General features: G+C 46.4%; 1 protein-coding gene across 1 annotated transcript in view; it reads left to right on the top strand.

The window, feature by feature from the left end:
• Nucleotides 1–11,035, top strand: part of LOC128837012 (carbohydrate sulfotransferase 9-like) — a 43,382-nt gene extending 32,347 nt beyond the window's left edge. Inside the window, exons 2-3 of the mRNA XM_054027806.1 lie at nt 9,126–9,285; nt 9,785–11,035. Coding sequence (XP_053883781.1) covers nt 9,126–9,285; nt 9,785–10,629 — 1,005 coding nt within the window. The 3' untranslated portion in view covers nt 10,630–11,035. The remainder of the gene's footprint in view (nt 1–9,125; nt 9,286–9,784) is intronic.
• Nucleotides 11,036–13,144: the final 2,109 nt, after the last annotated feature.

Here is a 13,144-nt window from a genome sequence, read left to right as displayed (position 1 = left end):
TTTTCTCATCTCCGTCATTGACTGCCTCCACGCATTCTGCTGTGCTCTATCAGCCTGGGCGGACATCTGCAGCTCCGTGAACATCTCGTCCCTCGTCTTACGTTTTCTCTTTCTAATGTTCACGAGCCTCTGCGAAGGAGAAACATTTGCAGCTGGTGGAGGAGAAGGGAGAGGTGGTTAAAAAAGACACATTTTAGGGAACAATGGGTACACTCTTTCATTACAAGGTCGCATATTTCGGCTTGCAGGCAGCCATCGTAGGCCACAGTGTTTTGGCTTTTTTAACCTTCTTAACATGCGGGAAAGGTTGCAAACAGCAGCGCATTTCCCATATCAAGGATGAATTGGGTTGTCCATTTAAAATGGGGTTTCAATGTAAAAGGAGGGGGCTGCGGTTTCCCGGTTAACATGCGGCACAAACACAAGTAAACCACCCCCCCCACACACACACACACATGATTCTCTGGGATGATCACTTCACCCCTCCCCCCCACCGCGTGGTTAACAGCGGGGAACATTTCTGGTCAGAAGAGCAGGAACAGGCGCCTCTGAATGTCCCCCTTAATAAAATCACCCCATTTCAACCAGGAGAGCTTTCTGGAGATGTCCCTGGAGGATTTCCGCTCCATCCCCATACACGTTAACAGACTTGCTTGCTTTTTTTTTGTAATGTTTACAAATATTTACAAAGTTACACTCACCAGAGGTCTCCTGTGTGCCCTGAGGGTCTTGGGTGAGTTCGGGGGTTACTGGTTCCAGGTCCAGGGTCACAAACATATCCTGGCTGTTGGGGAAACCGGTTTCTCTGCTTCCTTGCTGCTGTGAGCTACCTACAGTACCTCCATCGTCATCTTCCTCGTTCCCCGAACCGTCTTCCCTGTGTGTTTCTCCAGTGAGAGAGTCATAGCACACGGTTGGGGTAGTGGTGGCTGCACCCCCTAGGATCGCATGCAGCTCCGCGTAGTAGCGGCAAGTTTGCGGCTCTGCCCCGGACCTTCCGTTTGCTTCTCTGGCTTTGTGGTAGGCTTGCCTTAGCTCCTTAATTTTCACGCGGCACTGCTGTGTGTCCCTGTTATGGCCTCAGTCCTTCATGGCCTTGGAGATCTTTTCTAATACTTTTCCATTTCTTTTACTGCTACGGAGTTCAGCTATCACTGCTTCATCTCCCCATATGGCGAGCAGATCTCGTACCTCCCGTTCGGTCCATGCTGGAGCTCTTTTGCGATCCTGGGAGGACTCCATGACGGTTACCTGTGCTGATGAGCTCTGCGTGGTCACCTGTGCTCTCCACGCTGGGCAAACAGGAAATGAAATTCAAACCTTCGCGGGTCTTTTCCTGTCTACCTGGTCAGTGCATCTGAGTTGAGAGCGCTGTCCAGAGCGGTCACAATGAAGCACTGTGGGATAGCTCCCGGAGGCCAATAACATCGACTTCCATCCACACTACCCCAATTCCGACCCGCAAAGGCCGGTTTTATCGCTAATCCCCTCGTCGGAGGTGGTGTAAAGAAACCGGTTTAAAGGGCCCTTTAATTCGAAAGAAAGGGCCTCGTTGTGTGGACGTGTCCAGGCTTAATTCGGTTTAACGCTGCTAAAGTCGACCTAAACCCGTAGTGTAGACCAGGCCTTAGTGTTAAATAGCTGTCTGCAAGCCTCAAACTGTTGAATGAGCTTTAGGGTGGAGAAGGCTGTGCCTCCCCAAACAGACAGCTCCCTCGGAATCCCCGACCCATTCTGCTCCTTCTTCCCTGACCGCCCCCCCCGAAACCCCTCCTGCCTCCCAGGACCCCACCTCCCACCAAGGCCGGCTCTAGGGTTTTTGCCACCCCAAGCAGCCCCACCAAAAAAAAAAAAAGTCGTGATCTGAAGCACTTTGGCAGCAATTCGGCGGGAGGTCCTTCACTCTGAGCTGGAGGGAGGGACCCTCCGCCGAATTGCCCCCGAATAGCTGGACGTGCCGTCCCCCCTCCGGAGTGGCTGCCCCAAGCACCTGCTTGCTAAGCTGGTGCCTGGAGCCGGCCCTGCCCCCTATGAACCCCTCTCTGTCCCCTGACTGGCCCGACCCCTATCCATCCCCCCGCCGAGTCCTGACAGACCCCCGGAATGACCACGATCCAACCCCCTGTCTCCTGACCGCCCCCCCACTCCGAACCTCTGCCCCCTCCCTGTCCCCGGGACTCCCTGCCCCTTATCCAACCCCCCCAGCCCTGGCCCCCTTACCAGGCCACTTACCCCCGTCTCCCCCCTCTCCTGGAGCCTCAGCGCGCCGAGTCCAGGAGCGACCCTGGACAGCGCTGCAGTGGCATGGCTCCAGCAGGACCCAAGCTCCCGCCACTCGGCTGCAGCTCACAGCCCCGCCCCCTTACCACATGGCTCTGAGTGGGAGGAGCTTAGGGCCCTCTGGAGCCACACCACTTTAGCTCCGTCCAGGGCCGCTCCTGGACGTGGTGCGCTGAGGCGCCGGGGGATGGGGAAAGGTGGAGGCAGGGGGAGCCTACGACATTCTCGTGGGGGGCCCCTGTGGGGCCCAGGGCCTGGGGCAAATTGCCCCACTTGCCCCCCCTCTGGGTGGCCCTGATCCTGTGTCCAGGCAGGAAGCTTTGTTGGGTCCAACTATACAGCACAGGTATGATAAACTTACTTCCTCTCTATTGCTCTTTGAATATATAAAATTAATGTGCTTTTGTTTTGTCTCCTTCACGTTTTTTAAAAATTGAACAGTTTATTCACCGTGTCTTGTGTTTTTTAAGGATCGTGATTTCTATCTTTAAATTTTGTGATGGGAGAATATGTCAGGATATCTAATAGGTGCCGAAAGACGCGGGAATAATTTTGTAGATAATACTTTTTTATTGATATTGACAAGATGCCATAGTTGCATTTAAAGTGAAAGCCCAAGCATCTAATGTTATAGCTAGAAATCCTCTGAACAATTTGTATCCCCCTCAAAATATAATCCGTGCATATCAATTTAAAATAGATATAGGAAAAAGATGTGAACACTACATGTTTAGCATATCATTTAAAAAAAATTATTGGTAAGAGTTACATGGCCAGAAGAAATACGGCACCAAAATCTATAGACTACTTCAAACTTCACTCGAGTTTATACCACTCTATAGCTACTAATTTCTGTTTTTCTACATAATTTAAAAATAGGTTCATGATCTTATTAACTTCTCCATTTGTTCTCTAATCCTTAATTTACTTCTCTACATGAAGCATAGCTGGAAAACCTAAAGAAAGCCCTTTATGGACAAGGCATTCCTATCCTTCCAGAGCCTTAAATAGGATGTGTAACAACTGTAAGCTATTAGAAATCCATTTTTACATTAATGTAGGGACTCCTCTGCATTCCATCTATATTTTTCAGGAATTAAACAGATGCCTCCATATTTTCTTTTCCACCAACTGTATTTTCATTATTAATGCTATTTCCAGAACATATTAACCCTTTTATAGTCTTAAAATATGTGATTGTAAGTCAGATTTTTCAGAGGCACCTAAGATAGTTAGGCTCCTATCCTAGTCATAGTCACCTAAAATTTCCAACTAATTCCAACATTTATTCTTACAGGATGGACGCTGCTACAACATATGGAAGTTTTAAACGCCCTCTGCTTTGCAACACTCTCATAATTGAATGGGTGTTGCAAAGACTCATTGCAAACAAGAGTAAATTATTTGTGCCTGTGACTATGGTCGTGTATACAAAATTTTGCACAGAGACATCAGTTTCTACCCTTTTGAAAATTTGGCCCTTGGCAGTTCCTTCTTTTTTTAACTCATTGATGAGTCCAAAGCTAGTGAAAGCAAAAACGGTGACAAGAGACCATCTTTGTCTGTTCCTCTGTATATATTAAATGCATTGGTCATCACTGATTATGCTGGATTGAAATATAATTCTATGTCACTTTTCTTAAATAATGGATGAAAAGTCTATTTTAGAGGGAAAAGTCTCACAATTACCTGTGTCTTAATGACTGAGCCTGAATAAGATTCTGATAGAAAGTCGGGAAAATGTCATTAATTTGAAAGGGATCTGTAAGATATTCTTTGTTAGGTGACTGTACACAGAGGTGACTCTTGGTTGTACCATTCTCTTTGGTTGACTTGCCAGTAAATTGCCAACTTTATTCCCCAATTCATAATTTCACTGAATGAGTCTATTCTTATAAAAAGTGCTACAGTACTCTACTCTAGTGTGGAAGTAGCCCGGGGGCAGCCGACCCTAGTCTGGCTGCTGCACTGCCAGAGCCGATGTCAGTGTGTTGCGGCCAGGATCCTGACAGCAGCAGGTTTCCGCCGCTGCTAGGGCCCCGGGCTGGGACGCAGTGGAGTGGGAGGGCCTGCGTCCCCCCTGCCACCCACTCCTTGGGTGGCAGACTCCCCCTTTTCCCCTGGCCTAGAGAGGCTGGGACCTGCTACAAACCCTGACCCAGCCCTGCTTAAAGGTCTGGGTTGCTGATTAACTATTTGCTTGCTGCCCCGCCCTGACCTAGGGCCTGGGCTGCTATAGACATTGCCTCAGCCCCTGCTTAAGGGCTCAAGCCCCTGCTTGAGGGCCGGAGCTCCAGACTGTGTGATTACTGCCCCGCCCTGATTGAGGGCTCGGGGCTCTTTTCTGACCTATTGGCCCAGCCCCTGCTTATGGGCCTGAGCCCCCTAACCGTGTGTCTGTTGTCCCAGACTGCCGCCGGGCCAGGACTGCTGGCGTACCAGAGCGAGGCGGTGGGATACCCCACAGCCCCGCTGAGCGCCAAACCTCGGCCAAGACTACGACAAGGATAAATATTGCTTTTTTGAGGGAATATGCAGATTTGTTTTACTTTGGTTGCTTTCCTTTACTGTCCTCATAACGTGTTGTCTAAGGGCTCCATCTATGTATTCTTTGTAATAAAGCTCAATGGACCACTCCATGTGATGATTCTGAAGCCTGGTGTATGCTACTGTTAGGTGGACATAAGTTACCTTGTGTCGACTTGCTTATGCATGTGTCTACACTCTTATCTGTTACTCGCTGATATAAGAACCCTGTTATGGCTATGCAGTGATAGTACCTCTATCAATGGCAGTGAGCCGTGCTTGATGTACTCTGGTAAATGCAGAGTGAATGTAGACACTGCGTGACCTATGCTGACCCTAACAGTCCTCCAGCAACTGTCCCACAATGCCCAAAAGTGACTGCTCTGGTCACAAATGTGAACTCCTGCCCAATGGTCATAGAAACCACCACCCACTTTGAAACCCCTGTGTATTTTTGAAAGGCCTTTTCCTGATTCCCCAGTTTGGTGAGCACACCTAGTGGCTCTCCCTTGTCATGTATGTAAGCAGGGTGTAAGCAGACCCCATTCTGCCTCAGTGTTGAGCCAACAGAGCTGCTTTGTCAAAGTGATCAATTCTGCTGGTTTTGGATTACAATTCACTTGGCTGCCACAGGACTTGGTGCAAGGAACGCCAGGAGCTGGCTGGGAGTCCTGCAAGCTTCCTGCCTGGACACAGGATTCCTTTCAACAGAGTTCAGTGCAGTTTTGCAAACCTGTGGCTCAAATTCGCTTTTTGTTTGCTTAAGAACTTGGCTCAAAAGAAAAGATTTATCCTTGAATGTTGTGCATGCCTCACAGTCTGTACACTACAATACCTTTCCGTAGCAGATGTGTGTGGGTCTCCTTCTTGGCTGCATAAGACAGCTGGCAAGAAGATAAAGTATGGATTCGCTGCAATCGTTGGTCTCTCTTTTAACCTTTTCCCTCACTGCATGTTCTATTATCCTTGCATTGTGCAGCCTGTTGACTTCTATAACAAGGACCCTGATTGAAAGACCACTGAAATCAATGAGAGTTTTCGGTGACTCAATGGGTTTGGAATCATGCCCCCAAATCCCCAACATTTCTTGTTCTCTTTTTTAACAAATATTTTAAATTATAATTTCACTCTTTGTAACCATTAAAAGGAACAAGACATGAAAAAGACCCCTTCATAAAGTTACAGTATTGAGACTTCAGCAATAGATTCATTATAACTCATTCTTATGTACTGTCTGATGTACTTAGTTTCAAACCAGTTTGGGATTGATAACTGTTTGGTAATCCATGGCAGGTTGAATGGATTAAAAGAAGCTTGTGTAGACCTTTTCCCCCCAAACTCCCTCCTACACATGCTCTCCACGCAGGCTCTGGCGGGCAGGGCAAGTGGACAGGGCTGCGTTCCCTGGAGCTGTGCTGAAGGGTCAGGGTTGGGAGGAGAGTATGTCAACCTGAACTTGCTAAGCAGCAGGGAGGGATGCCAAATCCCAGTAAAAAAAGAGAGAGGGTGGAGACTGGTGGTGTTACCTGATGATGTGAGCTGTATTTAAAGAACCCTTGACACCATTTGACCCTCCTCTCCTCTCCCCTTCACCTCCCCTTTCCTCTCTGGAGTTTAACGACAGATTTGAATGGACTCAACTGAGAGCCCTGGGTCCTGGTCAGGGATTATTAGAGCTGAAGTCACAGATAAGCAAGTCCAGGGGCTAAGTTAGACCTGGTGTGGGGACAGAGTTATGCTGAACAACGATGAAGAGGCAGCAACAGAGAGGTTCCCCACTACTCAGTGAAACCAGTAAGAGCTGGGCTCAGTGGTAGAACCTCACAACACAGCATCACAGCAGTGGCAGTGAGTGGCCAGCTGCGATTACAGCAGCAGGGATAATTGTGGCAGAGGCAGTGGCAGAGATAATAGGAGCAGAGAAGCGGTTGCAGAGATGGCAGCAGCTCGATGTCCCCCCTTCAGGTGAACCCATGTGAACACACTTCTGGACTCTGGGTCTTTGTTCACCACAGATGACCAACTGTGAGTGGGGTGCCCTGCAGGCAGGGCCGACTCCAGGCACCAACTTGTCAAGCAGGTGCTTGGGGTGCCGCTCCGGAGAGGGGCGGCACGTCCAGGTATTCGGCGGCAATTTGGCGGACGGTCCCTCACTCCACCTGGGATCCAAGGACCTCCCGCCGAATTGGCGCCGCAGATCGCGATTGCGGCTTTTTTTTTGTTTTTTTTGTTTTGGCTGCTTGGGGCGGCCAAAACCCTGGAGCCGGCTCTGTCTGCAGGGAAGGGGAGTGGCGTGTTAAAGGAACATTTGTTTGTCAGACTTTCACCCTGCGAGTTGGAAGACTGAGGCAAAGGACACTGCTCAACATACTGTGCGGGGAGGTCGCTTGCTTATGATTAGGTGCTTTTGATTCATGGTTGTGGTGTTTTGCCAAATTAATGCTGGGTTCCTTTTCCCTTTTCATAAAAGCTTTCTTTTGTTATACACAGACTCAGTGCTTGTGTATGAGGAAGTGTTGCCTCCGAGAGGTGCTGAGGGGTGGTTAGTTTCCCAGGTTACTGGGTGGGGGCTATTCATAAACATACAGCTAAGGATAGCATAAAATCCCTCTTTACCCTGTAAAGGGTTAATTCCTCTTTTACCTGTAAAGGGTTAAGAAGCTCAGAAAACCTGGGGGGTACCTGACCAAAAGGACCAATAAGGGGAGAAGATACTGTCAAATCTGTGGGGGAAGGTTTTTTGTCTGTGTCTCTCGGAGCCAGCCAGGAAACAGGACAGGGAAATTACATCTCCTTAAACATATCCGAACTAAGCATTTAGTATTGCAGAAATAGTAAGTAATAGGAAAGAAATGCTCCTCCGGCCCAGGCCGGGTACTGACAGGGGGTGCGATGTGAATGCTGATGCGTGCCCCCCAATACCACATAATTCTTAGGTTCACTAAAAATCAGTGTGATATTCATAAATGAACAACAAGCACTACACAATTCCTAGCAATGCCTAATGCTTCAGGGCCAGGTAGAGCACAGTCCAGCATGGCACATTACTGTGTGCACCATTGAAGTGTTCTTCTAAGGCCTCGCTCAGCCGCTACTTCCATGTGGAACTTTTCCAATGGCCCTTGGGTCTGTTCAAAGCCAGCAGACAGCTGCTCCACCTCCACCCTGGCAGCAACTTTTGCCCTTTGCCTCACAGATATTGTGCAGGGCACAAGTGGCAGCTATAACCATTGGGATATTTTTCTCCCTGAGATCTAATCTAGTAAGGAAACGCTGCCAGCATCCCTTCAATCTCCCGAAAACAGATTCAACTGTCATTCTGCCCCTGTGAAGCCTTGAGCTGTCGAGATAGCCAGTATGCTCATGGGCAGCATGTAATGGAAGCCATATCTCTGCTAATGCTCCGTGCCATAGCCCCGGGGCTGGGCCACAGCAGGGCTCAGAGCTCGTCTGGGCGGGTGAGACTTGGCCCCAGCCAGCCAGCTGGGGCTCAGGGATCCTCAGGGCAACTTGGGTGGGTGGTGGGGAGTTTGGGGAGCCTCTGACTGCAGCAAGTGAGAGCGGGGGAGGGGGTGGAGTGGGGGCAGGGCTTTGGGAGGAAGTGGTGGGGTAAGAGCAGGTCTCAGGTGGAAGGGGCAGGGCAAGGGGCTAGCCTCCCCAAATGGGGGGTTCATGTGCAGTCCAGGAGTGTACTGTTTCATGAGTCAAGAGAGCTTGAAGTAGCTTGGCTCACTCAGGATCACTACTGGCATTTCAATATCACCAAAGGTAATCTGCCAGGCAGGAAAAATGGTCCCCCACTTGCAGTTTCCTGAAAAGTCTTACAGTTCCAAAGTAAGTAATTGACTCTTTGCAGGATTCAGCACAGTCAACACCTACACCTACAAGTGACGCGCTGATGCAAGCAGCCAAGTATGGACGAACATGAGCGATACACTAAATGTAGCAGCTATTTTCTGACAGACTTGTGTTGACCACAGTTTGTAGTATAGACATGGCCAAAGTCCATCATAGGTGTATGTGGAACTTTCCAGCACTGCATGGACTATACAGCAGGTGTGAAGGAGCATGGGCCCAGTTTTACTTTAGAATGGGTAGGCCTGTGCTATCTGGGGGGAGATAGGACCTGGTACACCAGCTCATGAGATATTTTCTGTAACAAAAATATCACACATAGGATATACATTGGTTAGAAAAAATAGCCTCTTTCCAGCACATTCCTGGCACCTCACTGACTTTCTGACCTCTTCTACTCTGTGTAGCGTGTGATATTTTTGTAGCAAAATTCATACAACAAACTCTCTCTCATTTTCTTGTAGCGAGGAAGACAGATTCCCTGCAAAAGGCCACATCCTTCTCCTTCCTGGGAAAATATGGTGGACAAGGTGTTCCAGAAGGTGTTCATTTTCCTTGTCCTAACTTTAATTCTTGGAAGTCTTCTTTCTGGGGTATTCTACAAGTGGCAAACAAAAATGATGAGTAAGTACAGAATATATAGATAGAAGGATTTTGTGTTTCTTGGAACAGAGACCATCTTTTTGGAGCATATAAAATATGTAGCACAACGAGGGTGCATGTACAAATAATACAAATAAAATATCTGAGGGGGCTGGCCTGTCCGATTCTTAGTTACCCTGACATGTGTAGGGACGAGAATGCCACAAAAAGCCACATTTGCCACTGAAGTTAAGTGTTTGAAGATGCATGGCAGGATTCTCCCTAAGAATATTCCTCCTGCCATTCATTTCCCAGGTTCTCCTAACAAGCCTTTTAATAATCACAGTAGCTTGTGTTGCATGCCTGTAATAGTGTAGACAAGTGACAGTGAACTAGAGATTCGTGTTAATCCTGAACTCCTATTTTAGTTCCTCAAAGGGTACATTTGAGTTCTGTGATTTCCCGAATGAAAAGAGAATTCCGCGAAATTACTTTATGCTGATAGTTTATCTTCCTTTCATGCACACATCTTCTCTTCCAGTTCCTAAGGAAGATTGGCTGATGAGTCAAGTCTATCGCAGAGACACACTGAACTCCACCTGCCTGATGAACAACCTTTCTCATTCACAAAGCAAACTGAAACATGATGTTGCAACACGGATCTTTGTGGAACATAACCACAAGTTCATCTACTGTGAGGTGCCCAAGGTGGGGTGCTCCAATTGGAAGAAAATCATCCTTCTCCTCACATTGAACCTAAGCAGAAAGGCTAATGAAGTCGACCATGATCTCATCCACCAAACCTCACTGATAAAGAGGCTGAGTTCTTACCCTTCCGACTACCAGGAGAAATTACTGACCAGTTACACCAAAGTGATGTTCACCAGAGATCCCCTGGAACGGTTGGTTTCAGCTTACAGAGACAAGCTTCTGCACTCTGAGCCATACTATAGTATCACTGTGGCAAATGAGATCAAGGCCACGTGCAGGAAAAATGAAAATTCAACTGAAAAGGTGACTTTCCAGGAGTTTGTTAACTTTATTCTGACAAAAAAACAAGAACATTTGGATATTCATTGGAAACCAATGTTTCTACTCTGTGATCCTTGCAACATTCACTATGACATCATGGGGAAGTTTGAGACCTTGGAGCAAGACTCTGAACATGTTCTCAGGAACATTGGAGCCCCAGAGGATATGCACTACCCTAACTTTAAGAAGTATGGCTCAGAGAAACGTACTAGTGATGATATCACCCTGGAATATCTTGGAAAGCTGAGCTCAGAGAAAATTGAAAAGATCAAGAAGCTGTACCAGATGGATTTTGCCTTGTTCAACTATCCTTATGATTTGAAAATGAACCTTTATGAGACTGATACAGTATGAACCTGAAAGCAGTTTTTATTCCTACAATATCACATGAACTTGTCTACAAAGATGATTACAGCTGGCTGATGGTAGCAGTGAAGCACTATTGGTGTTTTGCAGCTCATAAAGGTATTTGTCATAGGCACTCGTGATGCTGTATGGAATATGGGGGGAGGGATAGCTCAATGGTTTGAGCATTGGCCTGCTAAACCTAGGGTTGTGAGTTCAATCCTTGAGGGGGCCATTTAGGGGTATGGGGCAAAAATATGTTAGATGACTTAATTGGGGATTGGTACTTCTTTGAGCAGGGGGTTGGACTAGATGATCTCCTGAGGTCCCTTCCAACACTGATATTATATTATCAGTACCAATATTACAAAATTGGAATGAATCTTATACCAGATATGCCGTGTAAAATATCAGTGGAAAAGATATGATTTGCTAAATATGATAAGGTTGTTCATATGTATGTATCATCTTTGTATCGTGAGTTATAAATGTGTGGTTCACTGATATCACAAACTTCTAAGAACCTGATATATGGACTCTGAAGTCATATGTATGTATCTGATTTCTTTGACCATCTAACAACTCTCTTCCTGTTCTTTTCTTTTCTAATAAACCTTTGGTTTTAGATACTAAAATGAATGGCTGGCAGCATGGTATTTTGGGTAATATCCAAACTAGTATTGATCTGGTAATGGGGTTGGCCCTTTGGGGATCAGAAGAACATTTTGTATAATGACTAGAGTTTTAAGTAACTTTTCATTTTTCTGGACCTATTTGCTGATTGGGAGCCAGAGACTGGAATGCAGAGAAGGGGGCTATGTTGGTTCTTTTTTCTAGCTTCTTGATAACTATGTGAGGGATCAGGAGCACAGTTTGTGACTGGTTCATGAATCTAACTATAGTGTTAACCACCAGTTTTGGGAAAATCTGCTCTTCTTTTTGAAGCCTGCCCTGTCCTTGGCATTTTCATTGTGAGCTACCCTAGGCACCTCGAGTCACAGCTTGTCTACTGAATCAATGTAGCAAATGTTCCACCTGTATGAGATTTTTCCTTCTGCTGATCTGATTGCCTTGAAGGTATGTGAAATTCACAGAGATATTTGGTATGATGGGGGGGAAAGGGATGGGGACTATGGCCTTTCATATACAGATGTTTCAGAGCATCCACTTTTAGTCTAGATTATTTTGATTTTCAGTTAATAAAAAAATACAAAGTAGTGTGTGTCTCTAACCATGCAGGAGCCTCCAATGGGAATCCTCTAGCAGGCAGGCAGACATCTTGCATGTAAAGGTGCAGGGCACCAAACAGAATCATTACTACATATACATCTGGAAATTGCAAGAGTACAGGAGTGCTCTCACCATACCTCATCAAGTCCCCTACCCTTGTGGGTGTTGGAAGGAGTTGGTGCAGATGCAGGAAAGCTGGCATTGTGCCAGTTTGGGTTCCTCCCACCCCGGTCATGGGAATGCTCAGCTAAAAAGTGTGTAGCAGCTTCGGAGACTCTTTGCACTGCCATAGCTGAAGCCGGAATCTGCCCCATGGTCTGATCCAGAATGAAAACTCCAAACAAGTCCTCTCTCCTAGAGAAGTAACCAGGAAGTTGTTAACTTTATTCTAAAAAAACCTAAAACATAAAAACAATCCAACAATAATCACCACCACCATCCCATTCATTGGGATGTTTCTACTCTGTGTGCATTGCAACATTCACTATGACATCATGAGGAAATGTGAGATCCTGCAGGAAGGTGTTAAACATGTTCTCAAGGGTATTTGAGCCCCAGAAGGTCTGCATTATCCTAGTTTTAAGAGATATGACTCTGAAAAATGGACTAATGTTGTTATCACAATGGAGTATCTCAGAAAGCTGAGCTCACAGCAAATTCAGGAAATGGCACCAGAGTCAAAACTGTGTCAAGTATTTGCCTCTGATGGAACCTTAAACTCACTCAGTTTATTTGCTTTTTCTAAAAAATTAAAAATGGGAAGCAGTATTTGACCACAGCCCCAAGAAAACCCAAACTGCCCCCTCTCTGCATGCAGGTGACACATTTATATATTTCAGTTTTTAAAGCTGTTCCTTAGTTCATCAAAATTGCAGGAGCTATGTCAAGAGTTAGCCAATGCAGCTCGCCAGCTCCATTAGCTCCTTTCAATTGCTAATGACCTACAGGAATAAGTTATAGTTCCCTCCTGTAACCTATAGGACTAACCTGCTTGCTTGTGTGTGTGTGTGTGTATGTATGTGTGTGTGTATGTGTATATGTGTATATATATATATATATATATATATATATATATATAAAGTATTTGGTTTATTAAAATAAGTTTGGCTGTAATGCAAAAGACCAACAGGCCATATCCTGTATGGTAAGCTAAAGCAAAGTTAGCATACAAAGGAAACCTCTCCATCCATCGTTCAAGAGGCTGTCCCGCCCACCACGGCAACAGAGATTCTCAATAGACGAGACAGGGTAATAAGACCAGTAAAACGGTTGACTTATGATGCACCTGGGGTGA

This window comes from Malaclemys terrapin, chromosome 4 (genome assembly GCF_027887155.1).
Source record: "Malaclemys terrapin pileata isolate rMalTer1 chromosome 4, rMalTer1.hap1, whole genome shotgun sequence".
Classification (NCBI taxonomy): Eukaryota; Metazoa; Chordata; order Testudines; family Emydidae; genus Malaclemys; species Malaclemys terrapin.
This window is presented reverse-complemented; position numbering and strand designations above follow the sequence as displayed.